The sequence below is a fragment of the Aricia agestis genome, chromosome 4 (genome assembly GCF_905147365.1).
Source record: "Aricia agestis chromosome 4, ilAriAges1.1, whole genome shotgun sequence".
Classification (NCBI taxonomy): domain Eukaryota; kingdom Metazoa; phylum Arthropoda; class Insecta; order Lepidoptera; family Lycaenidae; genus Aricia; species Aricia agestis.
In genome coordinates, this window is record NC_056409.1 from 12,551,227 (window position 1) to 12,570,201 (window position 18,975).

At 36.6% G+C, this 18,975-nt stretch overlaps 1 protein-coding gene across 3 annotated transcripts in view; it reads left to right on the top strand.

Moving 5' to 3' along the window:
* LOC121725894 (phosphofurin acidic cluster sorting protein 1) overlaps positions 1 to 18,975 on the top strand; it is a 111,937-nt gene that overhangs the window by 84,373 nt on the left and 8,589 nt on the right. Inside the window, exons 2-12 of one of the 3 annotated variants that reach the window (XM_042113061.1) lie at positions 1,318 to 1,545; positions 4,281 to 4,374; positions 5,268 to 5,427; positions 6,571 to 6,710; positions 8,554 to 8,703; positions 10,807 to 10,926; positions 11,415 to 11,568; positions 13,386 to 13,460; positions 15,155 to 15,273; positions 15,651 to 15,809; positions 16,008 to 16,204. In XM_042113061.1, the coding sequence (XP_041968995.1) occupies positions 1,318 to 1,545; positions 4,281 to 4,374; positions 5,268 to 5,427; positions 6,571 to 6,710; positions 8,554 to 8,703; positions 10,807 to 10,926; positions 11,415 to 11,568; positions 13,386 to 13,460; positions 15,155 to 15,273; positions 15,651 to 15,809; positions 16,008 to 16,204 (1,596 nt within the window). The remainder of the gene's footprint in view (positions 1 to 1,317; positions 1,546 to 4,280; positions 4,375 to 5,267; positions 5,428 to 6,570; positions 6,711 to 8,553; positions 8,704 to 10,806; positions 10,927 to 11,414; positions 11,569 to 13,385; positions 13,461 to 15,154; positions 15,274 to 15,650; positions 15,810 to 16,007; positions 16,205 to 18,975) is intronic. The other 2 variants (XM_042113062.1, XM_042113063.1) reach the window with 2 other exon arrangements.

Consider the following 18,975-nt stretch of genomic DNA (forward strand, 5'->3'; position numbering starts at 1 on the left):
ATAAAAAGTACCCAGTAGCCGATTCTCAGACCCACTGAATATGCATATAAAATTTGGTTAAAATCAGTAAAGCCGTTTCGGAGGAGTACGCGGCCTAACATTGTGACACGAGAATTTTATAGATAAGATTATACCTACAATATCACCCTGCCGCAAACCTGCCTTTCCGCGTAAATGCGTAGAACCTCCGTAGCGCTGAGCCTACGACGATGCTACGCATAGAGAAATATACGATGCTACGCCTTATACTACGCCGTAGCGCTTCTACGCGGGGCAGCTCTCAATGACAAAAAAGAAAATATTCTGACCTCTTAATTTATATTTTCTATGTTTGCTTGCTAATAAAACATTAAATGTACGTTTACGTTGAAGTATACTATAAAAATACAGAAACACAAAGTAACAAAATTAGTCCCTCGTTAATCAGATTTTAATTTCGCACGGCAGAGTAACAGAAAGAACTATCTCGTTAGCCGTTACGCAATAACCTAATTTTTGATGAGCGCGCGCTTTGAAAAACCACATTTCAAAAGTGTCGCTCGTCGTTGAATATCTTGTAATAATGTTTCGCTTAACAACTTTCCGTATTCACCGTCGCAGTAGCTTTTAGTTATGTCGCTGACTTTAGTTGTTGGGTTCATTAAAACTGTACTTGACGGGGAAATTTGCAAAGTCGCGGCGGTTCAAAAGGGACCGTGTTTTATGAAAATTATGAATTTTAAATGTGCACTGCTGTTTGCTACGTTCAGGTGTTGCCATGAATTATTAATGAGGAAGATAAAGTCGCGCAGAAAAAGATAGTTTTTTCGTAATTGAATGTATAACTTATTGGAGTTTTGGTGTATATTACGTTGCAAGATGTAACGATGATAATAAGAAACAATGTAAAATTTTTAGTTAAGTAACCGACCCAAACTAAGTTTCTCAGTTCGAATCTATTTTTTTTTTTGTATGAAATACGGGGGCAAACGAGCAAACGGGTCACCTGATGGAAAGCAACTTCCGTCGCCCATGGACACTCGCAGCATCAGAAGAGCTGCAGGTGCGTTGCCGGCCTTTTAAGAGGGAATAGGGTAATAGGGGAGGGTAGGGATGGGAAGGGAATAGGGTAGGGGATTGGGCCTCCAGTAAACGCAAGCGCTGTTTCACGCCGGTTTTCTGTGAGAACGTGGTATTTCTCCGGTCGAGCCGGCTCATTCGTGCCGAAGCATGGCTCTCCCACGTCTAAATTATATCATACGAAATACTAAGAATCTATAATTATATGATACAGTATGAAACTTTTCAGTAAATATGTAACCTTCTGTATCGTTACAGGCTATGCACCTTACGGGTGACGCGTCTGCGGGTGTGCGGCGCGCTGGGCGACGCGGGCGGCGGCGCGGCGGGCGGCACGGGCGCGGGCGCGGTGACGCTGGCGGCGCGCATGCACAGCAGCAAGCGCACGCTGCGCTCCAATGACATCACCGTGCCGCCGCTCGACGTCGAGCTCGACCTGTGCTTCTCGCTGCAGTACCCGCACTTCGTGAAGCGCGACGGGAACAGGTGTGTGGGCCATGTTGTATACTTAAGAGTTGAGAGTCACTAGATGGCAAAAGCTGGTTCTTCTGAGAAAAGTCCTGGCCTGTATATAACCCTAGCATAGCGGGAAGAGATTTGGATGACCTTCAAAATGCAAGGGTTTGGATCATAGGTAAGTTGAGCGGATTGCAATAATTGGTTTATAGGAACCCCACATCTAGAGATGCAGCTGCCGATTTTTGAAAGTGTTCACCAACCTGTGACCGGACACTAATTAACTACATGATGAATTGAAGATGCCTCAGTATGAATTAATTAATTATTTAACGATATTTAATATCCGTCTTGTTAATAACTTAGTAAGTTTTAAGTTACAAAACAAGATGTTCGTACAGTGTTTTTATTTACATATTTTTTTATGAAATAAGGGGGCAAACGAGCAAACGGGTCACCTGATGGAAAGCAACTTCCGTCGCCCATGGACACTTGCAGTATCAGAAGAGCTGCAGGAGCGTTGCCGGCCTTTTAAGAGGGAATAGGGTAATAGGGGTAGGGGGAGGGTATGGATGGGAAGAGAAGGGAATAGGGGAGGGTAGGGAAGGGAATAGGGTAGGGGATCGGGCCTCCGGTAAACTCACTCACTCGGCGAAACACAGCGCAAGCGCTATTTCACGCCGGTTTTCTGTGAGAACGTGGTATTTCTCCGGTCGAACCGGCCCATTCGCATGGTTCTCCCACGTATAAAATAATGTTGATTCTTTGTAAGTTCCGAACCCTAAATATAAAGTAATACAAACAACATTGCCCTTACTGCTTAGAGTATGTATTTTATTACTGAAACCCATTGCCAAAAACTTTTATGCTACCATAAAATCTAATAGAGAGCTCTAATAAAATAAAGCCAGATATATAAAATTGGCTAGCGGTCAGAGATTTCTCTTTAAAAAGCTTTTAAAAGGATCGAAACGTTTTATTTTTTATTCTATTTTATTGTATGGATTTGGCAGACATATCTCTACATTCGCATAAACCAAACTAGGTACTTGTAGCTAAAACTGTGAATCCAAACTCGTTATAAAATATCATAAAGCGTGGTAGCTATTTCGTACGTACAAATATTAATAAACATGATGTCCGGTAATTTAGTCAGTAAAATTAATAATAAAGCATTGTTTAATGTGTGGGAATCTAACCGTACACCAGACGAGGGCATAAAACAAATTTTATGTATATAACCCATTCAAAGTTATTCTTCCTCGAAGTTCCTGTGAAAGTAGTTCTTATGTCGTTGCCATAAACGTTATGTGTGGTTATAATTCAACTGTACCTACTGCAGTGGCTCTTAAATTTGTAATAAACGTTATGACTTTCCGCTGTTTCGTCGGAGTCTAATCGTCGGTGCACGGAACTTTATGACCATAAAATATTATGGAGCTACTAGATGTCCCGCGCGGCTTCGCCCGCATAAATTAGAAATTTTACAGAATCCGTAGGTACATTTTCCCATAAAAAATATTTCCCCCGTTTTTCCCACATTTTCCTGAGTTTCTTCTGTCGTATTAGTCTTAGAGTAATAATATAATATAACCTTCTCGATAAATGATGAGTCTTACTCGATAAAATATGATCTATCTAACACTGAGATAAGTTTTTAAATCGGACCTGTAGTTTCTGAGATTGACGCGTTCAAACAAACATACTCTTCAGGTTTATAATATTAGGTAGATATAGATTTTTTTTAATTATCGCTTGACAAACTCGAGTCTCGATCTAAAAGACTATGAAATGGAAAATATGGTAGTGATGATGATGATGATGAGGAATGTAATTTGCATAGTAGCATATGCTTTCTGTTCTTAAAACAACGCCGAAACTCCCAAACTTGTATCTATAAAGAATCAGGAATTCTCTCAGCACCTTCCGAACCACGGTATACCAGGTATATCTCGGTGCAAAATCTTACTTGTTGGTAGCATATGCTTAGAATACTTCTCACGAAACCGAAGTCACCATATGTTTCCCTATAAGTTTTGAGGAGTTCCCTCGATTACTTATGGATCCTTCATCAGATCACCACTTTTCTGAATATAATACCAAATTGGGATGATACCCTATATACCAAAAGAAAAATTTTGAAAATCGGTTAACAAACGGCGGAGTAATCGTTGAATATAAGAAAACGAACATAACACCTCCCCCATTTTGAAAGTCGGTTAAAATTGTAGCCTATGTGTTATTTATTTAATATTTTAATCAGCACATGAATTGATCAAATTTTTTTTCAAATTAATCGTAGCACCATCTGTCAGGACAAACTAAAATTGAAATAGAATAATATTGAATGCGATGATAGCGCCGTCCGCCGGATCTAATGTAAAACATTCCAAAATCAACAACTCCATATAAATAAGAAATTAATTGAAAAAACATTTTCCAGTAGACCAAACTGTAAATCTAAACCATTCTCGAATCTCCACGAACACACACAAAAAATTTCATCAAAATTGGTCCAGTCGTTTAGGAGGAGTTCAGTCACATACACACGCACACAAGAAATATATATATTAAGATTTAAATTTACTTCTATCTAGAATATTTGTAGATCTACCGTTGTCAAATATTATTTACACTTTATAAACATACAATTTACGTGACGACTATTGATGACTGCATTTATTTAACAATACTTTCTAGTCACAAATCAAAAACAACATTTACAATGAGCATTAAGTGTATTATAACGGAATTTTTTATTTCAGATTACAAATAATGCTTCAGAGGCGGAAGAAATACAAGAACCGCACGATACTCGGCTACAAGACGCTCGCTGAAGGAGTCATTAGGATGGATCAGGTACTTGTATTATCTTTCACACAATTGCCTTCGTTTAAAACGATTTAAAATCGTTTAAATGAGCTGGTGAAAGTAAAATATTTTTTTTTAAATATATGTCCTTGTCGACTCAAAGTATTCATGTACCATCGAGGAAATTGATTCCTAGGCAGTTGACAGACCAACGTCATTTGTTCGGATCATGTCAATTCAATGTTAATAATTATTTGTGATCTGTCGTCGGCTGGGTTGGACGTAACGCGACCAAACTACGTAGGTCCCTCATCTGCCTAGGAATCAACTTCTCTGATAGTACCACAGAATAGATAATAGTTGATAGTACTTAGGACTTACGAATAATATTCAGCGATTTAGTATAGAAGACAAATATGCTTTTGTATTTATAAAATTAGTATTGTTGTCAGTCCACGTGCCGTAATTTCTTATTTATAAAATATTGTGTAAATCATGAAACAGAACAATGAACAAAACCTTTTGTGTTTCAATGTTCCGATTTCCCTTTTGTCGTATCGAGCGCAATATTCTGAATTTATGGCAATTAATTAGCGGACATGAATGCGGTTTTGTTCTCTCGTTTTCCAATTTTTATAGAATGTAGGTTAACCACCGGACATCATCGTCAATCGTTTTACGAAGCCTCTAACTAAAATTGTAAAACTCGTCGTGTAGTCACTATTGTTTTCTCGTACAAACTCGTTTTATTGCTGCTGAGTAGACTTTAAATATGCAGATAGACAATGTAATGTTATAAGTCCGGAAAACGTGTAAAGTATGAATGAATGAATGAATAAATGAATGAATAAAAGAAAGTAAATTTTTGTAAGGCATGCTACGCTGTCATACATCTATGAATTCAATTGCGTTCCGTAGTTCATATTCCTTATTTCATCCAGGTACTCCAGCGTTCGATGGACATGGAGTTGGAGCTGACGAGCGTGGGCGGCAAGGTGGGCGCTGCGGCGGGCCAGCCGCTCGCCAAGCTCACCATCACCGGCCTCGCCTCGACCCCCGTCGACCACGACACCAAGAACAATAACACGCTGCTCATTACTGGTACGTGATCGGGAAGAACGACCTTCTACCACAGAGAAGATTCGCAACCTGGAGCTGTACCACGAAACCGTTTTGAAACTCAAACAATTGTACGAGAATGCCGCCTTCTTCTCTAACAAACGAGAAATTACGTTGTTAGAGCAGGACGCGGCATTCTTATTCTTATTCGATTATTTGAGTCTCAAAACGGTTTCGTAGTAGGCCTCCTGGAGGTCTACTCCGAATTCCAAATATCAATGTATCGGTCAAATGGTCGGGCCGTTTCCTACTCCAACATATTTTCGTTCGAAAGTTCGAGGATCGGGCCTGGGGCCGACCGATGTTTGTCACATGCCTCCGAAGTTTATCACGTGGCTACGATGGACAATAGGGAGCCCGATGTAACTTTGGTTTGGAGTTAACTTCGGTCGGCTTTCGGATTCGAAGATGAATAAACCGTTTCAGAGTAGGCCTCCAATCCATAATTTCACAATCATGGTGGCAATAATGAAATCACTAGATGATACCTTTAAGGTCTCAGAAATAGATTATAACTCTTAACGTAGTTCAAGGGACCAGTTTCTTGGTTTTGGAGATGATATAACATAGAAATTGGTTTACACTCTTCAAGTTTAAAGCTCTTTATAGAGTTAAGTTAATAGGCGATGGTTTTCCACTGCTAGGCCTCTCCATCGGCTATTTATATTAATTATATTAAAGTTACATTCTCAACCTAAACACCTATTTTTCATCTCCAATGTTGTGTTTTTAGTAAGTTTTTATTGGACTTTAATGTTATCGTGAAAATTGGGAATAGTTTTTTTTTTCAATTTCGAGTTCTATGCAGCCGCTTGTATTAACTTTCATAGCAACTCGGCTACAGTACTCAATATTGGAATAAAAGTTGAAAGCTTTAACTCTCATAGTTTCGTTGAACATTCCATCCGCATTTTGTGTCCCGGTATTATGTTTGTATTTCACAAATACTGCGAGTTTTATACAATACAATGACATGTCATACGCGTTTTATCAAATCATATTTGAATTTTATCTTTGCTGTCGAACTCGAAAGAGTCGAAAGTATTTAATTAGTACCTGTAGCTGGCTGTACTACATACCCGTCGCAGATGCTAGCGCCCAACAACATGTATTTTTTTATTACAGAAAGAGGCTATTCAGACGAAGAGGAGGAGGGCGAGTTCAGTTCGGTGGAAGAGGCGGATGAGATGACATACGGCGCACCCGCGCGACGTCGCACGCACCGACAGCTGGCGTTCAACAAGGGAGACCTATCTTATACTAAAGTATGGATTTTAATTGAAATAAAAAAAAATGCTTTAATATAGGGTGTGGTAAAATCAACTATGCATACTTGAGGCTATTAGATCTGCTAATCATGTGAGGTCTACGTTTAGTGTGAAAATGAATTATTAATTAGCATTCTAGAAAAAAAAAATGTTTTAATGACCGAGCTGTTTTCGAGTGAAGAGTTTTTTTTGGGCTTCAATTATGACATTTTTAAGCAGCTTAGATCTTATTTTATCAAACATAACATATTCGTATCTGATTTTACCACACCTTATCATTGATAGAGTAAATCGTGGAGTAAATATTATACGTAAAGAAAATTATAATTATTTGTTGAACCTTAAAACGATAGGAAGACGCATGTTCTAATTCATTACTTGGTAACTAAATATTATGTACTGAGCTTATTTATAATGCTTTGCTTGACGCTAAAATTATTAATCAAAATGCATATTTTTATAAATGCCACCATAGAAAAATGTGCACTACACTTCGATCACTAATATACAAGATACACAGTCCCATACAAAACCTCTCGAAAATCTGTCGCCGAGTAAAAGTGTTTAAAAAAGTATACATTTATCTAAAATCAACCTTAATAATAGTTATTAAACATCTTTTTATAAAACAATGTACAATGTGTGTTTACAAAGCAATAAATTTTTACAAACGACGCACGCTTCAAACTAAATTCAACCATCCGCGTATCCGCGTTTAATCTTAAAGTTTAAATTATTACAATTCCAAAAAAGCACTTCATTAATTTTACGGCCGCACTTCGCCGCTGGAACAAGGTGTAGTGAAGTATGAGTGGAGTCGAACTGTTCAACATTTTTTTGTTGATTGTAATAATTTTAATACTCTATTTTTTAATTTTTCCAAAGTTTAATGTATAAAGTGTGGAGTAATTATTTTTACTTGTAATATTATGTTGTTCTAATATGTTTAATTTTATAGTTAACTAAAATATACGTGTATACATTGAATATAAAAGCTTAGAACATACAACGCTCGCTAAAGTCGGCTTGAACAATTGTTCGCGTCTTAGCCGTGCTATAACTGATATCCAATCTCCACATCTAACTGGATCTCGAGGAAACCTTAAAATATATATATATTCCTCAATAAAATAAATAATAATTATTAGCGACTCCACCAAATGGAACAGGAACACAGTGTATAACCCGAACATTTCAAGTGGGCATGATAAACTACGATAAGTACCTTTAGTATGAGTATTCGCAATTGAGATGGTTTATACCTCGTGTTGATTTATTTACAACTTAATGATAAAACTGTTTTTTGTTGATTTTTTAACGAAATACCAATATTTATAATACAATATATTGGGATAAAATTAATACTTACCGGAAATATGAAATTCCATCCTTTTTTTGCGTTTTAAACGTATGATTTTTACAATTGTTAAACGAGCACTGGGACATGTTTCCCAGCGGAGCGTTCGAGCACTACTAAATCGAAAGTCCACCAGAATGTTGCGTTTGGTGCTCTTTTAGTAAGGTTGATTTTTGCCGCGGACTGTGTATCTTGTATATTAGTAATAGAAGGCACTACATAAATATTTTAATGTAATATAATTCTTATCAGACAATGAGAGTTGTATTGAATAAAATATTTTATATGCATGAAAGAATTTTACCATCCTTAGTGTCATTTGATTTCATGTTATTATTATATTATATCAAAAATTCTATAATAGCGTTGAACATTTTTGTAATGAAAGCAGAATCTAGGTAGGCGATATAAACATACCTAGTGGTATAATCTCAGCTTGTATAGTTCATAAGCAAACGCTTCAGCTAAGCTTTATACATGCAGTTGTCACGCTCACACGACATGAGCTTCATGGAGAGAGAGAGAAAGATACAGAAATATATAAGGTCGAAGGCGCACGACAGGGACAGCGACAGCGAGCTGGAGCACGCCGCCGCCTCCGCTAAACGCAAGGGCAGCCGCGGAAAGCTGGCGGTGAGCCGGCACGCGTAATTACACTCTATGCTTATGAGAATAGATTTCAAATTCGTCTATCGGCTCTCTTCGATTTCCTCTGTAGCATCACAATTCCCAAGTTGCTCCGCACGAAGGAGTAAGTTCATAAATACTCGACCGCGTTCGTAGTTTCTCCTTCTGATGTATTAAACATCTATCTAAAACTTTCTTCCTTCGATCATTATTTTTAACTATAATAATCAGTAAATGTTTGAATGATTGAGTACAGCTATTAGTTTGACCGTAACGTAGTCGAGTAATAGATCTTTCTATTCTCATAATGGGGTGTTCGCTTTTTGCCTGTAGATAATTTATCTTGTAGTTATAGTCTGTAGTTCATTAGAAATAGCCTACGAAATAGCCATTTGTAATGTCTGGAAATAACACTCGTCAGATTCTCTACTAAACTCCTTGTTAATAAAAAGATCCACGCTATATTTACAGTTCTATAACTTATAGATGTCGCCCGCAACTCCGTTGTGCCGAAATTCGTTTATCGCGCGGGAACCGTACATTTTCTGAGATAAAAAGTATCCCATGTCCTTTCTCTACACCAGGGGTTCCCAATCGTTTTCAACCTGTGGCGCAGTAACTGGTTCAATATTTTGTTACGGCGCCCTTTGCTTAACTATTACAAAAATATACATAAATAAACACCTTTAATGATTATTATAGTTAGGTTAAGCAGGTAAATAATAATGAACAAATATTTAATCATCTGCCTGCTTTGCATAACTCATAATAATATTATAATTTTATTCTGTAATACTTGTGGTTTCGGATAATGATGGAGGATCGACTCACGGCGGCCCTGTTGCCTTTCCACGGCGCACCAGGGCGCCGCGGCGCACAGTTTGGGAACCCCTGCTCTATACCAAAGTCTATCAAAATCGGTCCAGCGGTTTGGGTGTAAAGAGGTAACAGACAAACAGAGACACAGACAGACACATTTTCGCATTTGTAATATTAGTATGGATAGTTATACAAGGACAAACTGTCAAGCTACATTTCTTACGTAGTAGAGAATGGGAAAACATTGTACTTATAACTTTAACGTCCGTGTACATGGCGTGGCTCTTTTTATTAGTAAGCGGCTATAGTATACTGTATAATATAACTAAGCATGCTCCATATTTTGTAAGCGGGTGCTTAGAATCATGATTCACGCATACGTCTTTTAGATCAAGTTTAAAAATTGTTTAAATTCGAAATAAAGCTTGTCCTTATTAAAATTAAAAATATTATCACAAGTCTAACTTAAGGGGCTCCTCGCTAAATATTAATGGTTAATTAACTTTAAGTTTTATGATTTATGAAAGCCTTGTGAAATGGCCTATAAGTAATAAACTTCTTGATTTGTAATCAAATTTCATTAATTTTATAAATTATATACGGTATTAAAAATTCCACGTTCATTATTTTAATCTTTATGACCAGATATGTTTGCTGATTGGGAAATATATAATACAGTATACAGTGTAACCGGTAACGTTTAATTAAAAAAAAATGATGATTTTCTTTGATCCCTCAAAGTTTAACACTTTTTGTTTTAAATTCTACTAAAAATAATCATTTGGATGTAATGGCCAATGGGTCTTGTCTTTTATGTGTTACCCTAACAAATATGTGTTTGTTGTTGTTGAAATCTTTGTAAAGTGAAAACTCAAGGGTCAATTCACATCGAAACGTTACACGACACAGTGCTGCGAATTGCGGCGATTCAAAATCTATTTTCTTATTTTTAATCTACATACTTTCACCATACAAGAACATAAGAGAGAAGGTACACGTTACAGCTCTATTTCTCATTTTAATTTTGAGCTTGGTGCGCCTTAAAATTGATACGTTGCACCGCGCACGGCATCGCTGTTGAACAATTCGGTGTGACTGTTCCTCAAATTATGGGCTCCCACACAAAACTGCGAATTCGCATCGCATCGCAATGTCATTTTATCGCATGAGTTTTGTCGCAGATAATTGCGATGCGATGCGAATTCGCAGTTATGTGTGGGAGCCCTTTGTTCCAATGTGTGTGTTTGTTGTGTTAGGTACATATTGTTGTACGTTGTATGTGTGTTACAGCAACGCAACCTGAAGCAGAAGTTCGCAGCGCTGCTGCGGCGGTTCCGAGTGCCGGAGGACATGGGCGAGCGGGGCGCATCGCGGGATACACACAACGCGCAGATTGACGAACTATTCCAGGTATGTGCAGCAGGAGCAGTTTACAGCTGTGTATTCGTAACGCGGAAATAGAGTTGTATTAACACCCCCATCGTGGGTACCGCAGACACAATCGATTTTCAATTTTTATGCGGCACCCGGCTGCAGCTTGGGGATTGATGGGTTAAAATTACGAAACAAACGTTTGATGTTCGATAACGAGTACTTAATGTAAAAGCGGGACTGAGTGAAAATAGAACCTTAGATGTTATGATTATTCTGTCTTCTTGATTTCATATTATTTCTTTTCTCTTTACTTTACATTTAGAGTCGAATATTAGAATATAAATTATGGAAACCTTAACCGCTTTACAGATAAAATCTAGACGCATACTGAGAAACATAATTTATAATATTATATATTTTTAATTAAGAAGTTCTTCGCAAAGAAAACTTTGTATCTCCTCCAAACTAATATTATTTAAATTCCCAATATTTTACGACATTTAAGAATAATCCCAATTCAACAGGAGCTAGAGTCTTTATCGTGCGGCGAGGGCGACGACTCGGGGCCGGACCAGATGGACACCATCAGCATCGGCTCCACGCCCAAGCCTTCGCTCCGGCCCTTCTTCAGCAGTTCCCGCAGCCTGGCCAACCAGGAACACCATAGACATTCCAACGGTAAACTCATCTCAAACAACTTGCGACTCTAACTCTTTGACTCAGGACGCAAAATGGCCTACCATAATTTGGTTGGATTGGTTTTTGTCTTACCAAAATATGTGTGGACTTATACTTTACAAGTAATGAGGAAACAAGTTAAAGACTAAAGTACTTTTACAGTATAGTATATGTATAGTAAATCGCGAAACATATAGAAATTCGTACATCGAACTATCGCTTCTTGTCTCATTTACTCGCGTACGAATAGATAGCTTTACCTTTCCACGGATACGTGATAGGAGCGTGATGACAACAATTTTGTGCGCGAGTAAAAGAGACAAGTAGCGCTAGGTCAATGAACAATTTTCTAAATGCTTCGCGACCGGAAATTATGCATTTTTAATGTTGGTATTTGAATCATTAGGGTGGTTTATATTTAGAATCCGACAAATACAGTATACTAGATTTGAAATATTAGAAAGTAGAAACCTTCCTGTAAGATAGATTAGCCAAAATAAAGTGCATTTTTGTAAAAAAGGTATCTTGTATGTATGTTTGTTTGAAATTAAAATATACATCCATAATAAAGTACTAAGGCATATAAAGTAGCTAGTTGTTAGATCATGTAAATTATAATTATTAGGTAGAATAAAAATAAATCGAAATACATTACTATACAAGTAATAGACGTATTATGTAAAATTTTGCAAATTGAGTGTCGCAATAGTAGTTATAGCAAGGGTTTCGTAGTTTTGAATAGTTTTATATTCATAATATTATGCAATACCTCTTTATTTCTATTGATTGTTTAATAGAAATAAATAGGTATTTTCGCTGCACGTCGTGTGCGTCACTGCATATTGCATAGGTTCTATTTCCACGGACTAAAAAGTGCGTCACGGATAGTGTGTCGTCTGCGCTGCGCCGAAAACTACTATTTTATCCATATTATTCAGTTTTGGTCTTTGGAACCAAGCACTGTACAACGCAATCGTTTTGAGACTCAAACGAATCGGAATGCCGCGTCCTACTTAACAAACGTTAAATAATGACGTTGTTAGGGTAGAACGTGTCACGTGGTGACTCATTCGATTGTTGGAGTCCCACAACGGTTTCGTAGTAGGCCTCCTGCTTTTTAGTGCTTACTTACAAGTAAGGTGCTTTAAAAATGTAACATTTCAGTTTAAACTCAAAACTACGGAACCCTTTCCATAATTTGTATCTTGTGAGCGCTTTTATTATGTTTTGCAATTATGTTACATGTAAATTTTGAGAGGTCAAAAGACAAACTATATTGTCTCATAATATGTTGAATATGTTTGTGATTTTGTTATAAGCTGTGTGCCTAGTTTAGTTGCATGTATGGGTCAAACGGAACACGTGTGTATTATACGAATACTATGATAAGTGTATGAATGTTCACAATCTAAATAAACAAAATTGATTCCAAATAAACTGTTTTATTAATTTTTAGAATTTTACTATCATAAATTTTTAAATGACAAAAAATGTTTACTAATTTAAGATTCAGATTTTCATCGTCTTTTTTGAATAAAAAACATTAATTGAAATATCCTTTTCATAAAGTTCTAATCACTTTTTACACTACCATTCATAAAAGTAGCACTTCAAGTAATTAACTTCAATTGTCACGAGTCACGACATACACAAGTCATAAAATCACTTTTCATAGTCAAACTCATACACAAGGGGTGGCCAACCATTGCTACAATCTTTAGTATAAAAGTTGGCCACCGCTGCTCGACGTCATGAATAAATTAAAAAAAGTAACACGTGCGCGTCCGCTTGGCCCGTAACGCCTGTCGCATGCGCAGTGACGCGGCACGCCAGCCTCACCGCAGACGCTGAGCGACGCGCGCGCGACGCGCCAGCCCCGCCCTCACTCGCAGGTAACCCGTAACGCCCACGTGTGCGATTGTACCGGACCATCAGTTAAAAAAGACGCTACTAATGCAGTTTTTCAGGTTTTATGATAAGAATATATTTACTAGCTCTTTTGATTGGCTACTGCCAAAACTTAAACCGATCAACAACGCTGTTGAATAGATAAAATTCCTGTCAAAAAGCTGCGTATAAATGCATCATAATGTTTGCTTTTCTATGCCGATAATAAATGTCTCTGTTAATACATGAGTACAGTATAAAATGAATAAATTAGGATTAATCCAAGGTACTCATTAAAGCTAATTCACAAATCTCAATTCAACATTTTTTATTGAAATTGTTTTGAGAACAGCCTGACACGTTTATATTCGATTGTAGCCTTCAACCTATTTGCAAATGTAATAGCTCTTTTTTGAGCTGATGGTCCGATCTTTTTCTGTTTTGCTTGCATACATTGTTTATCTTTCGAGGCTTGCAAACATTTTTCATATTTCTTGTCTTCTTGTATTATTGTATCTGTTACTATTGTTTCTGTTCTTTCTATGCCTTTTGAAAGCTTATATTTGTTTCTTTGTGTTTGTTCTTATACTTACTTTTCAAATTTACTGTTATAAAGAAAACCATTTTAATATGAATGTTAAAATTTTTAAACAATGTATTAATTTATTAAGTACTTAATAAGAAGATTCATTTTTTTATTATTGCAACAGAGAATAATTTAATAAAAGCATATTAATAACTAAACATTAATTATAGTTTGTGCGTTTTAAGATGATATGGGTGACACTTCTCATATTCCTTGCTACGGGTTTTTTTTACAAGAAAACAAAAAAAAATCAAAATGTAATAAATTATATATCATCTACAAAAACAAATGTTTCCTATAATTGTAAATGAATAAAAATGAAAAGTTGCTAAATGCTAACTTATTAATATAAAATTATAAATTTTAACTGTGAAAATTATTGTTACGAAAATATTTGAAAAATGTCAGATGCATGAAATGGAACTTATGCCAATAGAGATTGACACTGTTGAATCGAAATCAAATCGATAAAAGTGCTGCCATTTTAAATCGCCGGCGCCACTCTGAAACGTCAGTACGAAATCGATAATTTCGTTTGCAATTCCTTTACGAAGCGATTCGATATTTTTAAATTATCGATTAATTTTCTTAGGTAACTTCCCTACTATTGTCAATTATAATGTGTCACCCATATCATCTTAAAACGCACAAACTATAATTTTACATTTAAGTATGTATGTATTTAAATTTATTTAAAAATTTAATTAATCATAAGATAAGTTTGTGTATTGTATATGTTTTATGTATTTTATATTCTCTTCTAAGTAAACTCCTTTTTTATCTTCTAAGTAAATCCAAAATATGCTAATTTTAATGTACTTACTTACTGTGTTCTGTAATTTGGCTTGACGATATGGATGCATCCTATAAAAAAGTTAGGTTTACCTCATACTTACTGCCGCACTCAGAGTCGATAATTAATTACTTGATTGTATAGTTTCGTAATTAAAAACTTAGACAAAAGCCCCATACATTATCTGTCAAAATCTTCATTAAATTGAAGGTTAATCATAATTAAATGTCTCTGAGTACGGTTGTTATTGCTAGAATAGAATATATAAAAAGTTAAGTTGTCCGATGTTGTACGTAGTGTAAAGAGGTATGTACGTACAGAGTCTGAGGCGGTGCGCACGGACGAGCGCGGCAGCGACGGCAACAGCGACGGCGACGCCACGCTCGACGCGCCCGTTTCCGGTGCCAGCGTGTCTAGCTCGCCGCCCAATGAGACCAAGGTAGCCAGACTAGCAATATTGAGATGATTAAAATGTATAATCAAATTAGCGAGCATCATAAGCATGGTGTCACAATTAAAGTATCTACTAAGTTTTTTTTTTTCTAAAACATAGAGTTTTATAATATGGTAGACCAGATGATCCTCGCAACTCCGTTGCGCAAAAATGTTGTTATCGCGCGGGAGCCGTACATTTTGCCGGGATAAAAAGTATCCTAAGTCCTTTCTCGGGACTATAAGTATCTTCATACCAAATTTCAGCGAAATCAATTCAACGGTTTGGACGTGAAGAAGTAATAGACAGAAAGACAGAACCACTTTCGCATTTATAATATTCAGTGTGGATGAGTAATTACAGACTTTTTTTCACATGTCCAGCACGAGGACAAGCGGTCGCGGCTGTTCCGGAGCGCGACGAGCGGCGGCAACCTAACGCCCGCGGCGGCGGCGGCGCGCAAGAAGAACTCCCTCGTCATCAGCGCCGACCGCCCGCTCTCTGCGCACGATCTGCCCGCGCTCAGCCCTACTACACTTGAGGTAGGTTTTGTAACACATATTCAAGCTATCTGTTATACTAGGACGTAGTTGAATTTTCATTTTAAAATCGCTTAATTGATACCCGTAGTGCTTAAAATAATTGAGCTTTCTGGTGTACTTATTAGATAAGTTATATATTTGATATTTAATATTAGGGTTTCGTTAATGTAATGGTTATAAAATGTACGTTGTGTGCAGCCTCGGCGTACGATGGCGGAGGCGGTGGCCCGCGCGCTCGGCGAGGAGGGCCCGGTGCCGGAGGTGGCGGCGGTGGCGCCCGCGTCGCTCGCGCGCGTGTTCGCCGCGCTGGCTGTGCCCGTCGCGCTCGCGCCCGCGCCGCTCGTGCCCGACGCACGCCCCCTGCTGCAAACGCTCATGGCGCGCGCTGCTAAACAGTACGTGTTCTAATTTCATTTACTGAACTTAATTAATTTAGTTTAGTTATAATATTTCATTTTCATAAAGTAACTATTATGAACTAACCGAGTAATAAAAAAAAATTGTGCTTACACGTGTAGTCCGTAGAATTATAATTTAAAAGTTATTATAAAACGTAGAAAAATACTTCAAAACTATAAAAGCTTATAATATATTTTTTTTTTTATTTGTTTATTTAGGTAACAAACAGTCTTTAACAAATATTTATAAACGTTTTAACTACAACTAGACCTAAACTACCATAACAACAATACAAAATATTAACACTCCAAAAAATACAACTAATACAATATATATGTCGCAGGCCATTTGTATAATTTGTCTGTTTACAAACGGCTTCGGCATTTTATAAACATGACGCGTTATACAAATTGCCGAAGTCAGATTGTAAGCGTATTCGACAGTGTCAATGTAAACGTGATAGTTGTCCTAAGGTGACCATGATTTGAAGAAGAAAAAAAATTTACATTTCCAGTAATTTATTTTATAAGTTTTAGGACTCATTCTCACACTTTGGACTTCCAGCATATATTTTTTAACTAAGGTAATACCTAGTTAGTCTAACTAGGTACCTTTAAATATTTTTTTATAATCTAAAAGAGCAAAACAAGTAATAAAACTATAGTAATTGTCTTTAACATCATATATATTATAGAGTATTTTTTCTTTGTACTTAGATATTCTAATCTTACCTTATATTGAGTCTTATAAAAATTTTCAAAATTTTGAATTCAACAAGAACAAAATTCGAAAAAGGTAGGTAACAAAAAACTTAAATCTAAATCAGCCATAATATATTTTTTTCTTTGACTTAGGTCCTACTCTACTTCTAAAAATCAGTCCAGTAAAAATACTCAAAATCGAAAAGTCAAGGTTAATAAAAATTCTTATAACCTACTATGAATCAAACACACTCAGCGCGACGCAAAGAGACGCAACACGTCAAATTCGAATACGCGCGTTGTCACACACATATTATCATTAATCTTTCATAACATATTTTGTATTTTGCTTAGCGGAGATAGAGTTAATATTCTACAAAGCGTAACAACATGACGTGAAGAGACGCTTCGCATTGCGTTTAGTACGCGTTTCGGTTTTAAAATGGCACTTTGGACAAATTATTAAACAACAATAAAAAAAGCAGTCTAACAGACATTTAACTTAATATCTAATTTTCACATAAAATGTAAGGGGAAAAATAAACTTGAAACATTTAGGTCATTATCTATCTTTCAGATAAAATGTGAGGTAGAAGAATACTCAGTTAACTATAACAGTCTTTCATATAAGGTACTATCAGAGAAGTTGATTCCTAGGCAGATGGGGCACCTACGTAGTTTGGTCACTTTACGTCTTAAGCCCAGTCGGCAGATCACAATTAACATTGAAACAAATGACGTTGGTCTGTCAACTGCCTGGGAATCAATTTCCTCGATGGTACTAAGTAGCTCAACGCAGTTTACTAATTTGTAACTGAATATAATATCTATCATCTATTTAAACCTTATTTATTGATACAGCTTAAACTGGAATGACATTTAGAACCACAAAGTATTTTTTTTAAAACAAGCGCAACGATTAGTGTTGCACTGAGTTTTTGCGGGTTTACAGGAACATTTGTGGAAACCTTGTCCACCAAACAAAGACTCCTTAGAAACTGCTTCTCTTAACGATATCGCAGTCTGTGGAACTTCTGCTAGATATTCGTTGTTTGATATTTGCAGTTCTTGTCGTGAAAACCAGTTTTTAATCACACCAAATCTTGTACCTACTTGGTAAACCCCATTCCTCATGTCAGTTATTTTTCCCATTATATTTTGATCATCCATGGGTCCTCTGTCAATTTTCGGAACATTTAGAAAAGTACTGTTCCCGATATCTAGAGCAGGCAGCTTTTTAGCAGTATGAGAAATCATTTTTACAGCAGCTCGTTTCATGCCTTGGAATGCTTCTTCCCTTCCTTTTCGAATTTGAAGTTCGTTTTTACAAACAAAACATAAAATTTTTGAACCATACCCTTCATCATCATCGCATATACCGCAAATAGCGTGAACTGCTTTCAAACAGGAATAGCAGCTATGTGCTCCACTAGTTCCCTTCTTGCAAACTACACAACACAAATCAAATGTTTCATTAGATTCAATAGTTTTGTAGGCAGAACTTGACTGAAGTTGAGTTGAATTATGTTTATTTGAATTTACCACTACCTCTTCGGATAATATCACGACTTTTTTGGCTGCAATCGGTACCGGATTTTCGGGAGCATCATTTTGTAGGTAATTGAAATCGGAGGTTTCATTACTTTCGTCGGCAGTGGTTGTTAAAAGCAGAGTTGGATTTTTGTCAGAATTTTCTAGGGTGTAATCTGGAATTCATATTTTCAGTAATCGTTACTATAGTGGAACAATCTTTATGTAAAGATGCATTCAGATTATCATTCACTTGCTGTAACTCATGAACTTCAGGTATCTGGATTTCAACTATTTGTTCCATTTCTAACTGATGTTCCGAAAGCATTTCCAAACCATTCTCAGTGACTGCTTGCTCCATATTACAAATCTGTTGTAGTTGTTCTTCTGAATTTATATGATTAAAAATACCACTGGGAACATTAGAAGATTGTAGGCCGGATTTAGGCTCGCAACCAAATAGAGCCCGAAATGGTGATCTTCCTAGAATTCTGTGAAATGAATTATTTTTGCTATATTGTACGAAGAAGCAGCCA